Source organism: Cydia fagiglandana, chromosome 7 (genome assembly GCF_963556715.1).
Source record: "Cydia fagiglandana chromosome 7, ilCydFagi1.1, whole genome shotgun sequence".
NCBI classification, from domain to species: Eukaryota; Metazoa; Arthropoda; class Insecta; order Lepidoptera; family Tortricidae; genus Cydia; species Cydia fagiglandana.
Window position 1 is genome coordinate 4,947,182 of NC_085938.1, and position 12,789 is coordinate 4,959,970.

Below are 12,789 nucleotides of genomic sequence, written 5' to 3' on the forward strand. Positions count from 1 at the left end.
TATATATAGGTGAACCAGGATCTATTGAGGGTGCGCCATGTTACGGAAATTTGTTGGTACTAATTTCTAGCAATGGCAACAATTTTAATAATAGACAACATCTACCCTCTATGATAGTTGTCAATATTGACAATGTAAACATTGCTTTGTCTAGTTTCGTGTGAATTATTATTAGACTGCAATAATCATGCCGAAAGTTTAGATTTTACAGAGAAAAAAGTTGTAAATAGTGTATATAGTTATTTATTGGAAAAAAAACGTGCGGGAGAGGAATTTCTTCCATTAGAAAACATAACGAAATTAGCATCTGAATTGACGGGTAAGTTTCAAACTTATGAACAAATGTCACTATAGTCAGGTCGTCACGATTTGGTTGATGTCTTGTAATAATTTGATTTGGGTATTAGGTGTATCGCATGCATCGGTATCACGGATTGCTTTTGTTACAAACGCACTGTTGTCATAAAATGACAAAGAAAAAAAAAGTGACTACCACGAGTTCTTGAATAAAAATAATTTTAAAAAGTGGGTCACAGAAAAACTTATTCCCAATCTCGACAAAAATTCCTGTGTTATCATGGACAACGCAAGATATCTTTCTTTTCAGGTCAATAAAGCACCTAACACTCAATGGAAGAAGGGAACAATTGTCAATTGGCTCGATGACAATAGTATTAGTGATCCGCGAAAAGCAACTATAGCCACTTTGCTAGTTATCGTGAGGAAAAATAAGCCCGATTCGCACTTATTAAAGTTGTCGGAATAAAACAAAAATCATCTGACAATTTCCATTGTCCCCACTATACAAATTGTTGCTATATAAAATTCAAAACGAGCGCCCTCTTGACAATACTCCCAAAGTTCTGGTTTACCTATACCTATTTGTTGTTTCAAACTTTATTTTCTTAGTACAAATCCTGAATTAAGTTTTGAGTAACGATCGGAACAATAATGTATACAGAAGAAAATCGGATGCAATAGTCGTTTATTATTATGCACTGGACGTTCACGAATACATAACGTCTAATAATATTTAACTCGTCAAAGCCGCATATCACTCCAGTCTCAAGTTCACTTTACATCTTTCACAATTTTATCGTGAAATTCGTTCACCTGGGTAACGGTGTCTTTTCCTTCCCTTTACAAGTGTACAAACTGAGGAGACGCCCAATTTGGCGTGTGGCGAGGCGTCCGTGTTACCCCGTTGAACGCCAAAGACATGAGCTGACGCCACAAGCTACCGGTAGTAGTGCGGCGGCCAGGCGGGCGCGTAGCCGTCGGGCCAGCGCTCGGGCGCCGCCGCCGCCGCCGCCGGCGCCAGGCTGCCGCCTGCAACGTTTACTTATGCTTACTATACATTCATTATGTGCGTAATTAACTGGCTAAGGGTAGTATTCCGTCTGTCCAATGTGTATAGCGTCTCACAATTTTGCTTAATGACAGAGTGAGACGCAATGACATTGTACAGGTGAAATACCACCCTTAGTCACGGAACACGACATGCTCAGCTCATCTCTGCATTGAAATCAAAATCCGAAACGAAGAGATCCATTGGACCAAAGTACTAGACAACGATCGATGGAATGCTACTCTGAAATGGGCATGGGCCGGGTAGGAACTGTGCACGATGGAGGGTTTGCCATTTTGTGGTCTAAATCGGAAACTTAATCCTTTACCAGGCTGATATTTCAAAAATGACAATCGATTGTCAGTCTTACTCATGGAAAATAGAACACATGTTTGAAGTGTCATATGTCGGAAATATATATCCCTTAGCCTGGTAAAGGGTTAAACTTGACATTGACACTTCAGGCCAAGACAGGTGTTGCTCCTTACAGCACACGCCCGCTCCGCGTTGTAGGTTCTGCCATCTTGTGGTCTAAATCGAAATAAACTTGATGTACACTTTGCGCCAATAAAGGAGACTGTTGCCCTCTGCAGTTCATGCACGCTCTATATGGATGGAGATCTAAATATCTGTCAAATCAAACAAACATTTAACAAGCAAGTCCCTATTCGACGTCTTGACATTTGAATTTGTTTAACGTTTTCGACGCCAATGACTTGATATAAAGTCAGTACATGTCGTGCCCCATACGCCACGACTTGATATCAAGTCGTGGTTAAGGTCAGGCAGGGAAGGGTATATACCTGGCTGCGGCTGCGTGTAGGAGGGCGGGTAGGCGCCTGGCGCGTAGTACTGCGGCGGCGGCACGCTCAGGTTGTGCGCCAGCACCCCCGGCCCCGCCGCGGCCACGCCGCCAGTGCCAACGCTCGCCACTACCGGAGCCACCGGTTGCTAAAAAAAACAAAATATTTATCATCCAAAATCATCATTAAAAAGTCAATTCTACCAGCAAATATAAGAAAACAACACAAAGTTTGCATTTAATTACTTTGCCTCACATGTGAATAAAATGCAACTTTGCTATCAGTTTTTGAAGTGCAAACTGTGCAAAGTAAGCCTTGAAGCCGAGCTGGTATGGTGAAAAAAAAAAACATTTACATACAAGCTTTTTTTACTGTCTTTAGAGTCATCTGCTCTCAAAGGCGATTCTAACGTATATCATTATATATTTTAAAAATGTGTGGTACTAACCTGATAATAATTGTAATAATTACGGTCCGGGTCCTGAATGGGCACCGTGATGAGATTCCGTCGCGTCGACACCGCGTGCCGCGGGTCGTTAGACACCCCAACCCCGCTTCCGACCTGGTTACAATAAATTCTGTTAATAGTAAAACACTATTTGTCGTTGGCCAATCGAAGTATTTTACAAATGGCGCCAGCATAAGTCTGTTAATTCTACGAATAGTGTCAAATTCTTGTAAGAAAAATTATGGCCTGGATGCTCTTTAAGTCAGATCTCATAGAGCAAAACTAGGTAAAACGTATGCTGGCGCCATCTATAAAAACCTTTGACAGTTGCCAACACTGCCACGCGAAGCATGTGCCTGGGCAGAGGCGCGTATTTGAGTCGGGCGAGGCAAGTCTATGTAGCATCACCTGTCTAAGGGCCAGTTGCACTAACCACATTTGACAGACCGCTCAACGTCAGCCGGCGCGCCCCGGCGATTTACTATGAAACTTTCCATACATAAAAATTTAGCAAACTCTTTAAAGATACGAACAGTTTGGTGCAACCGACCCTAAGATGAGTTTGGGTGAATTATAACCACTTACCGAGATGGGTTTGACAATGGCGACGGCGGCGGGCTCGGCGGCGGCGGCGTGCGGCTCGGTGCCAGACACGTGCCGGTGGTTTATGTGCGCCTGCAGGTCCCTCTGTATACATTTCATACTAAGTTAATGCTCCGAAGTACTCTCAGACTCAGATCAAGCAATAATGCAATTTGGAATGTTTTATAACGGAATTTCTTTAATATTTTCGACGTCACGTCTATGAAGAGTATGAAGTAATAGTGTCATCAATGCCAAGCCACAAATTGCACATAAACAACCCGTATAACATATCAAGTTGTGGCGTGTGGGTCATTAATGTTCTGACTTTATATCAAGTCAATGGCGGCGAAAAGGTTAACCAGTCTAGTTCAATAGTCTTATTAGTTACATATCTAGACCACGCCAGACTATAATATTACCGGTAAATGTGTATCCTTATTGAATTATTAAGGTGCTAAAATATTATAGTACACTATTTCATACAGGTACTTAAGAGATCAGTCGAGTCAGTAGTGAATTTTAAGTTTATATTATTCAAGTTTGTAAAAACAAAGCAACAATAACATACATATATCAATAAATGATATTGGTTGATCCAGCGGACTCCCGCGACCTTTACCAGGTCATCAGTCCACCTTCTGGGGGGTCTACCCACGCCACGCCTTCCTGTACGTGGTCGCCACTCGAGAACCTTTCCGCCCTAATGCCCACCGGCTCTACGGGCAATGTGGCGCCCACTATCACGATATTTGGCTGTAGCTTGGGTAAATGGGTAAATTAGAGATGGGCTATATCAACTGTACCTGAGAGAGGTATGTCCGCCGGCAGCCTGTGTTCCCGTACCGGGTGCCCGAGTGCGTGCACATGAACACCGTGCCGAGGCCTGTCTGCTCCACGCGCAGAACCTGCCGATACAGGAAAAGAAGTGTTAGAGTCCGTCTAGTCTAAGCTAAGCCAGGGGTCAGAAACCGGTATTTGCTCCATACAAAAATACCGGTATTATATTACGTTCGTTCTTATAACACAAAGTCGTTACCTAAATACATTATTCAGTCCTACGTAAAGAGCATAAAATAATTCAAAATATTGGTCTATCTCGGGGTTTTTTTAACCCTTTGACCGCCGTTGTCCGGTATACAAGACAACGAGAAAACGATACGCTGGCGCCGTCGTCTTGTATACAAGACACAAATTCAACCACTCCGTTAATGTGAAAATAATAACAATTGCAAATTCTTTTACACTCTTGTTCATATTTTAGGTCTTTGTTTTTTCATTTATTTGCATTTTAAACAAATATGTAAATCCATTCTTTTATAATAAGGCATTTAAAAAAATTGGTCCAAATTTCAACGTTTTTTATGTCCCTCGACGCCGCTGTCTTGTATACAAGACAGCTAGGGATGGGAATGTTAACTCGATATGGGAATTTTCAAAGTAAAATAAAGTCAGAAATATGTTTTTATTTAAGTATTTGAAACCTTGTTAATCGCCAATTGTTGGTAAAGACTAGGTAATTACTTACTAGAATACGTAAAACGAGAGACAGATAGGCATAATAACTATATGTAAAGTTCAGGCAGCTTCTTTAGCTGTAAAAACTAGGGTCAGACAAGTAAATTTCCCCTTGTGGATTGTTGACTAATTGCAGAAAAGATAAATAAAAAACTAAAATAAATAATTGATTTTATTTTGAGCTGATAGCGTCGTAGTGGGAAGGGATAAACCGCAGCGACCGCTTCGTATAAGACTAGTACAGATGGACATACCTATTTATCAGACTTTAGTTTTTTGTTAAAAGTAAGTACCTATCTAACATTGACATCAATGTGTTATTTTTTTATAACAATTCGTCGTTAATTTGGTAAGATTTTAGTAGATTAATGTATACCAAACTGAAATTATAATGAATGATTCTAATTCCGGAATAATTTCTTCACTCATTGAAAATTCAACCCACGTGTAATTTTCACCAAAACAGTTCCGGTATATTTACGTTATCGACACATGATGCGCGGCTTTAACGTTACGCTAATAAAGTTTACGTACCGACAAGCGCTTACGCCGTTGACCTAGAGGCTATTATTACTTAATCCGCGCGGAAACAGTCCTTGTCGGTCTGCACTGCGGGCAGTCCATGCGCGCCGTTGTCTTGTATAAAAGACTTCTCGTACAGCCTAGTGCGGCGATATTACGTCTTGAATCGACATTGTTTAGTGGTTGTTTTTGATTATAAATCCCTATGTTTTAAACATTTTCGGGTGTAAAACATATGTTTAATTTTGGCAATTTGGAAATAAATTAAAGCTGGATAAGAACAAAGCTAAATTGAAAAGATTTTTACCATAAATTGTAAATATCGATAACACTATTTGCAATCCCTAAACTTTTTATTAGTTGTTTACTTAAAATTTGCTCTGGCGTGTGAGTGAGCGTCTTTGCGGACTAGGTCCGGCGGCCAAAAGGTTAAAAATACCGGTTCCGAGCCCTTAAGCTAACTCTGCACCAACTTAAAGGTGAAATCACTGGGCTTAACCATGTACAATGTAGATAGGTAAAAGTTATATGTATTTAAATTTTGCTTCTCAATAATACCGTAGAAACACTGATTAAAATCTTTCACGATTATTAAAAATTGCATTTATATATATAGATTATTAAATTGCACAACGGGACGTAATCGCCTATTTAAGTTTTAAGATTTACCTCCGACGTTTCGAGGACGGCGTTGTCCCCGTGGTCTCGGATGGCTTAGAAACTCATATAGTGGAGGTAGAAACAGTCAAGAATGCTACTTATATAGTTATTTACATTATTTTTTCTTTTAATTTAAGCTGCATGCCAAATCTATCAGTCTATTAAGTAGGCTTTAATAATGCACCCTTATGTGTTTTGACCAATAAATTACATGCACTTAACAAACATACCTTTTCCCTACACCGTGGACAGTGTGTGTGGTCTGCTCGCGCGCAAGAAAGGCAAAACACGTGCTTGCATGGTATCTGGAAAAAAAAAAACATTTAAACACTAACCCTTTATTCATAAAACTTCACGGGCCTTATTTAGTTAAATTATGTTTTATCCCTTTCTTACAAATACATAAGTCAAAATGACAGAAAAGGACAAACGATTATTAGCTAATTGAGGGTTTGTAGTGCGTTTATGAATAAGGGGGTAAGAAAATAGTTTTTCAACCAATTCAGTGTTTAACTCTGACTGCTAAAATAAAGTTATAAATGCAAATAATTTTAATTACCACAGGGCAGGATCATGATGCAATGAGGTGAAGAATATAAGGTTTATGTTAAGAAATTCAGAAGATAGTCCAGATACAGTCATAAAGGAACATTTGTTAAATATATCATTCAGATGTTAGGATGATATTCCACCTGACCAATGTGTATTGCGTCTCACATTTTGCTTAATGAGAGAGTGAGATGCAATGACATTGGACAAAGAAACCGGATGAGTGGAATACCACTATTAAGGTTCCGTCACACAGGCGCGTTTTCCGGGCGGGGCGTGAGAGTTTTATACGTTAAAGTGGTGCGCCCCGCTCACGCGCCGCCCCTAAAACGCGCCTGTGTGACGGAGGCTTTACTTACCATTCTACCATAAATGAGAATAGGCTTTGAGCAGATATCACAGCAGTATATCATGGGGTTCAGGACTTTTTCCCCAATGAGTGCCGCACGGTGGTCCCAGTCCAAACGCAGCATGGGCTCCGGCGGGCCACGCTGCAGCGTTGTGAATACTGGGGCTTCTAGTTGTGATATGTCGGAAGGGACTTCAACTGGAGAGGTTGACAAAAGTTTAAAAAATGTAATGTAAAAGTGGCTAAAACTTTGTAAACAGCCTACCAATTTCTTTAGCAATACTTTTGCATATAATTCATAAGTTTGATATCTAAAATTAGCCTATAAAAGCGGGAAAGGAATGTTTAATTGCAATGATTTAACAAATAGTCTTATTAGATGTTCCGGTATCTCAAAAATGTTACCCGGGGATTTATTTATCTATCTAGCCACAAATCTAGTGAATACAGAAAAACTACTTAAGTCAGTAGGTTTCACTATCCTTTTGGGGTTCAATGTCCTAATGCTAGAACAAATTATCTCCAATGGAATTTAAATCTTAATGAGATGGAACAGAGTTGCTTTTATTTTGTTTTGTTCAATTTTAAAACAAAACTTTCTGATCATTCTGACTATTCTCACCAACGACAAGATTGACAAGGCGCCTAGTTACTCACGTTTAGGGGGTTCGGCTTGTTCAACCTCTTCCTTTGCCTCCTCAGTAGTTAAAGACTCCTCCTGCTCTTGTGAACTTTCTTCAACAGAACACTCTTCTTCGTCAGAAGACATCACCTTCGGCACTTTCTTGCCGCGACCACGGCCTCTTCCGCGACCCCGGCCGCGGCCTCTACCCCGGCCACGGCCCCGAGCATTTCTCTTTTCACTATTCATTTAGAAATATGATGCAAAAACTGAAAAAACGTAAGTGTTTTGCCGTCTAAACGGCGCCGTGTTTTGTTGACACTTAACCTCTCTTTAACAGTTTCTATAAAACTATTAATAATTGAAACATGGTCCAATTTGAGAACACGAATTAATTACTTGTTGGCTTTCGTACATAAAAGCAAAAGTTGTCGAATTCTAGATTTTCTCACATTTAACAACCGACAACGCAAACTAGATTTTTTTTTTTGGCATTTCTCCAAAGGCGTTTTTCCAATTATTTTACTATATTTGTGAATCTGAGTGTGAAGTGTGTAGACCAAACTTTTGACTTTCTTTTGTAAACGTAGGGTTCCGTATGGAAATATGGACCCCTAAATCAAGATTTATCGTCGGGGATGGCACTATTTTTTACTTTGTCTATGGAACTGTCAACTGTCAAATGAAATTTGAATTCACCGCTCCACGGCAACACGCCATTGAATAAAATTTTCATCGGAAGAGAATCTTAGATTTTCTTCCAACTAATCTACGCTCAATGAAGGATTATGGGTGAAATAAGAAAACCAGCAATCTCAGTGAGTAAGATATCAATTATATTATTAATTACATACAATACGAGCCAAATAAACGAATTGTTTGATTTGAACAACGATTCTTGTAGGCATTGTTTTTTTACCGTGAACAACTTAGCAACACAATTACCGTGTTTTTAGCAACACAATTACACGTAAATACATTGTACTTATTTAAAAAGATCTCCGTTTGGAATACAATATCTGACAATTTTGCTCAACTTGAATTCTTTAAATATGCAAAAAAAACATCAAACTGGTGTCAGTAGTAAACTTCGTATCTAATTACATGTTTTACCGCGACAAACTTTGTTTTTTAACAAAACAATTACAAGTCCACCATATTTATAAAGATCTCCGTTCGGAATACAATATAAGACAATCACTTTGAATACTTTACATTACATTAATTTTATATTAGTGTAATAGTTAGAATATTAGTGTCTGCATTATAGTCATCGCGCAGAGTTTAGTAACCATCCTTATTACAAAACTTTTTTACAATTTTGTGACAAAATTTTCAATCTATGTGAATCTTTAACTTAATGGCAGTAATTGCTATGTGGCAGCTATTTTCCTTAACATGGTAAACAAACGTAATGTCAGCCAGTGTAGTCACTCAATTGGATAATAAAATAAACCACAAAATAAATTCAGGTGTAAGATATGGAAATGTGTAAATTTTTGTGCTATACACCCCAAACCCCAAAGCTTGCATATTTTATAGATTAAGTAGGTACTACATTTTTACCCCCACCTTTGTCTGCCTTTCAATAATAATGATTGTTAAAAACTGCCCTATGTGTCTCTTCCAAGCCTTCAAACTATAAAAAATGGGCCTCAAACTATATCCACAATTTTTTTTGTATAAATTGGTTAAGCGGATTAAGTGTGAAGAGGTAATAGACAGACATCCAGTGTTACTTTTGTCGTTATAATAGTAGTAGGGATTTTAAGTGTCAAAGTTGTTAGCTTTATCTCAGTAGAGATGTAACAGATAACAAAATATTATAAATTTAGTGATTATGAATTTCACAGTATTATTAGTACCAATACCATCCACTAGAGGGCTGTTTAACATACACCTCTTTCTGAGAAATGATGTTGAAAAGAAATAAGTGTAAACCTACACTAGGTTTTAAGTTCTCGACTTAAAAATTAACAACCATAGAAACAAATTTAAAAATATACCTGTATTATTATTATTATTGTGGCTTTCTAATTAAAAACCAAACTGTAACATTTATGAGCATTTAAGAGTAAATCATTCACTGACAAAGCATTTAAATCTATAGATATTATTATCAATCATTAATTTTCTTTGATAACTTAATACAAAACCTATTATATTTATATATATGACTTTTTAATTGAATTAAACAAGATAACTCTCATTCATTCGTTATTAAAGCTATCTTTAATAAATACTATTATTTACTGTACTGTAAACAATACAATAAACATTAAGTTTTGTACAATTTACAAAACAAAATAATTGTGCAAGTAGGTACAGCGAGTTGCAAATGTGCTCACCCAATTTATGAAGGAATTCATGAAGAATTTCGTACATTAAACCCGCCTGTTCCTATGTCTATCGCGCTCGCGTAATTATATTGCGGTCCCACTCTTGATGCCGGCGGTCAATGCCACTGTGCGAGCGGGACAGCAATATAAATATGCTCGTGCGATAGAGATCAAAACCGGCGGGTCAGTGTTCCAAACTCTTCATAATTAGCGTCCTAATCATAAGAATTATATTAGTGCTAGTATTATTAATAGCTCCAGTGTTTTCTATTGCCATTTACAATTCATTATTTTACTGAAACGGTTTTCCTCAAAGATGTTCGAGTGAGATAGTTCTGAGGGGTGTAGAATTCAGGGAAACAAACAAATATTTATATATTCGTATGATATTGTATAATTTGATTATTTACCCGGAGGTCTTCCACAATTCATGAGGTCAATGTCAATGCCTCCTCAAAGTCCTAAACCAGTGAATTACAATAAATGAAACTTGTTTTTCTGAAACATAGGCGAATGAATTTATATTAACGCGCATTACAAATTCCCTATATTGCGTAATGAATATGTTTCGGAAAGCAATTTACAAATAAAATATATATTTTAATGGCGAATGTTCTTTTCTATTGCCATAGTATTTAGTGAGTTGAATAATAGCGGGACAGCAATATATAAGTGCGATAGAGATAGGAATAAGAACAGGCGGGTTTTCAGGAGGAAAATTCTTCGTGCTGATGATCCTTACTTTAACAAAGAAATTACACACAAAATTATAATTAGTTAACAAACAGGCGGTCGTATTTACATAATGTTTAATTGGAAGAAGCTATGCGGACGTAATTTTAAAAAAAGTGCAAATCATTATTTTACATTTCAATATTCACAATGGTGTTTATTGAGCCGAAAATTATTGGTATTGGCACTAGATATAGATAAATACATACTTATATACATGTATAACATCCATAACTCAGGAACAAATATTCGTGATAAGCACACAAATAAATGCCCTTACCGGGATTCGAACCCGGGACCTCCAGCTTCGTAGGTAGGGTCACTACCAACTAGGCTAAAGCGGTCGTATACTTTAAAACATTATCTACCAGTAAACAAATGAAAGCCGAATTCCTAAAATATTGACTTTCCCAGTATGTTGAAATTATACATTTTGATAATTCAACTTTTTAATATTTCAACATTATAAGAATTCAACATTTTGCGAAACTAAATATATTCAACTTTCTGGGAAAGTCAACATTTCGGGATTTCAACATTTTAGGAATTCAACCTTGTGGTCCTGGAGGTTGAAGTCCTCCAGGACCACAAGGTTGAATTCCTAAAATGTTGGATTTGCATAAAGTTGAATTTGCAGCATGTTGAATGTTAAAATGTTGAATTTGCATAATGTTGAGTTCTTTTTATGTCCAATTCGCATAAAGTTGAATTTGCAGAAAGTTGAATTTGTGATATGTTGAATCCTAAAATGTTGAATTTGCATAAAATTGAATTTGCGGTACTTACCAACTGTAAAGTATTTTTTCATTTAAATTATATTAAAAGTCAATAAGATAATGCCCGACCATATATGACCAGCTAAAAGTGTAAGTGTAAGTGTTTATTCATTTAAACTTTATTTCTCAATACAGAAGTATAAGTAACTGGCGGACTTTATAATTAAATAAATAATAAATAAATAAATATTAGGGAACATTCTTACACAAATCGACCTAGTCCCAAACTAAGCAAAGCTTGTACTATGGGTACTAGGTGACGATATACATACTTATATAGATAAATACATACTTATATACATGTATAACATCCATAACTCAGGAACAAATATTCGTGATAAGCACACAAATAAATGCCCTTACCGGGATTCGAACCCGGGACCTCCAGCTTCGTAGGTAGGGTCACTACCAACTAGGCTAAAGCGGTCGTATACTTTAAAACATTATCTACCAGTAAACAAATGAAAGCCGAATTCCTAAAATATTGACTTTCCCAGTATGTTGAAATTATACATTTTGATAATTCAACTTTTTAATATTTCAACATTATAAGAATTCAACATTTTGCGAAACTAAATATATTCAACTTTCTGGGAAAGTCAACATTTCGGGATTTCAACATTTTAGGAATTCAACCTTGTGGTCCTGGAGGGTTGAAGTCACACACACAACAACAAAATAATGTAGAGTCTATTAGGAAAGAGAAGAGTCGTGGAATATGCATGTATTTGGGCTCATGCATTCCACGACTCTCTTTTTTCCGTACAGAGTCTATTATAGTGACTGCGAGATTTTGAAATTAAGTGTACTTTTTGCAACTGCAAAATGGTCCAAATAGTATTTTATACAATCGTGATATAATAGAGAGCTTTTCAGTCGAGTACCGTGTTTAGGCAACGAAGCTTGCTGAGTTGCCTAAGTCAGGTACGAGATTGAAAAGCTTGATTATATCACTATTGTATACTTACAATACTTTTTCTACGAGCCAACAAAAATAATACTTTTAACTAGTAGAATCATACAAACAAACCAAACCAAAAGTATACACAGCTAAGATACGCAAGCAGCCGCGATACCTTCATACTGGCACGCGCCCCGACCGCCGCGCCCGGCGCGTTCGTCAACGACACCTTCTCGTAACTCATGAGGCCCTGGTACTTGCTCCGCGCTAAATAAAATTTTTAGACAGTTGTTTTCTCGATTATGGCCACCCTAGCCTATGGAGACTAACAAGCAACACTAAGTGCCAGTTGCACCAACCACATTTGACAGACTGATCATCGTCAGCCGGCGCGCCCCGCGCCTTTACTATGAAACTTTCCATACATAAAAAATTAGCGAACTCTTTAACGATACGCACAGTTTGGTGCAACCGACACTAAGGGTCGATTGCACCAAACTGTTACAGTCTGTCAAATGTGGTTGGTGCAACTGGCCCTAAGTGGTTTTCGTAGTCTATGGATGTTGCTATTTTAAGGGTGTCACATGCGCGTTTCTGACTTATGAACCAATTGTTTCTACTATACAACCTAAAATAAATA

At 37.6% G+C, this 12,789-nt stretch overlaps 2 protein-coding genes and 1 long non-coding RNA gene across 4 annotated transcripts in view; 1 reads left to right on the forward strand and 2 right to left on the reverse strand.

Annotated features, from left to right (window-relative positions):
• LOC134665770 (NAD(P)H-hydrate epimerase) overlaps positions 1–12,789 on the reverse strand; it is a 460,493-nt gene that overhangs the window by 75,593 nt on the left and 372,111 nt on the right. The gene's annotated exons all lie outside the window — the stretch shown is intronic.
• Positions 19–7,882, reverse strand: LOC134665757 (E3 ubiquitin-protein ligase Hakai). The gene is made up of 8 exons (XM_063522729.1): positions 7,437–7,882; positions 6,790–6,977; positions 6,112–6,186; positions 3,988–4,089; positions 3,185–3,286; positions 2,600–2,713; positions 2,152–2,299; positions 19–1,329 (listed from the first exon to the last, which is right to left on the reverse strand). The coding sequence occupies exons 1-8, from the start codon at positions 7,648–7,650 to the stop codon at positions 1,238–1,240; spliced, it is 1,035 nt and encodes a 344-aa protein (XP_063378799.1). The 5' UTR covers positions 7,651–7,882; the 3' UTR covers positions 19–1,237.
• The window catches only part of LOC134666289 (uncharacterized), a 93,371-nt gene continuing 88,626 nt past the window's right edge, over positions 8,045–12,789 (forward strand). The window contains exon 1 of one of the 2 annotated variants that reach the window (XR_010098471.1): positions 8,045–8,219. This is a non-coding gene — a long non-coding RNA (uncharacterized LOC134666289). The remainder of the gene's footprint in view (positions 8,220–12,789) is intronic. The other variant, XR_010098470.1, reaches the window with a different exon arrangement.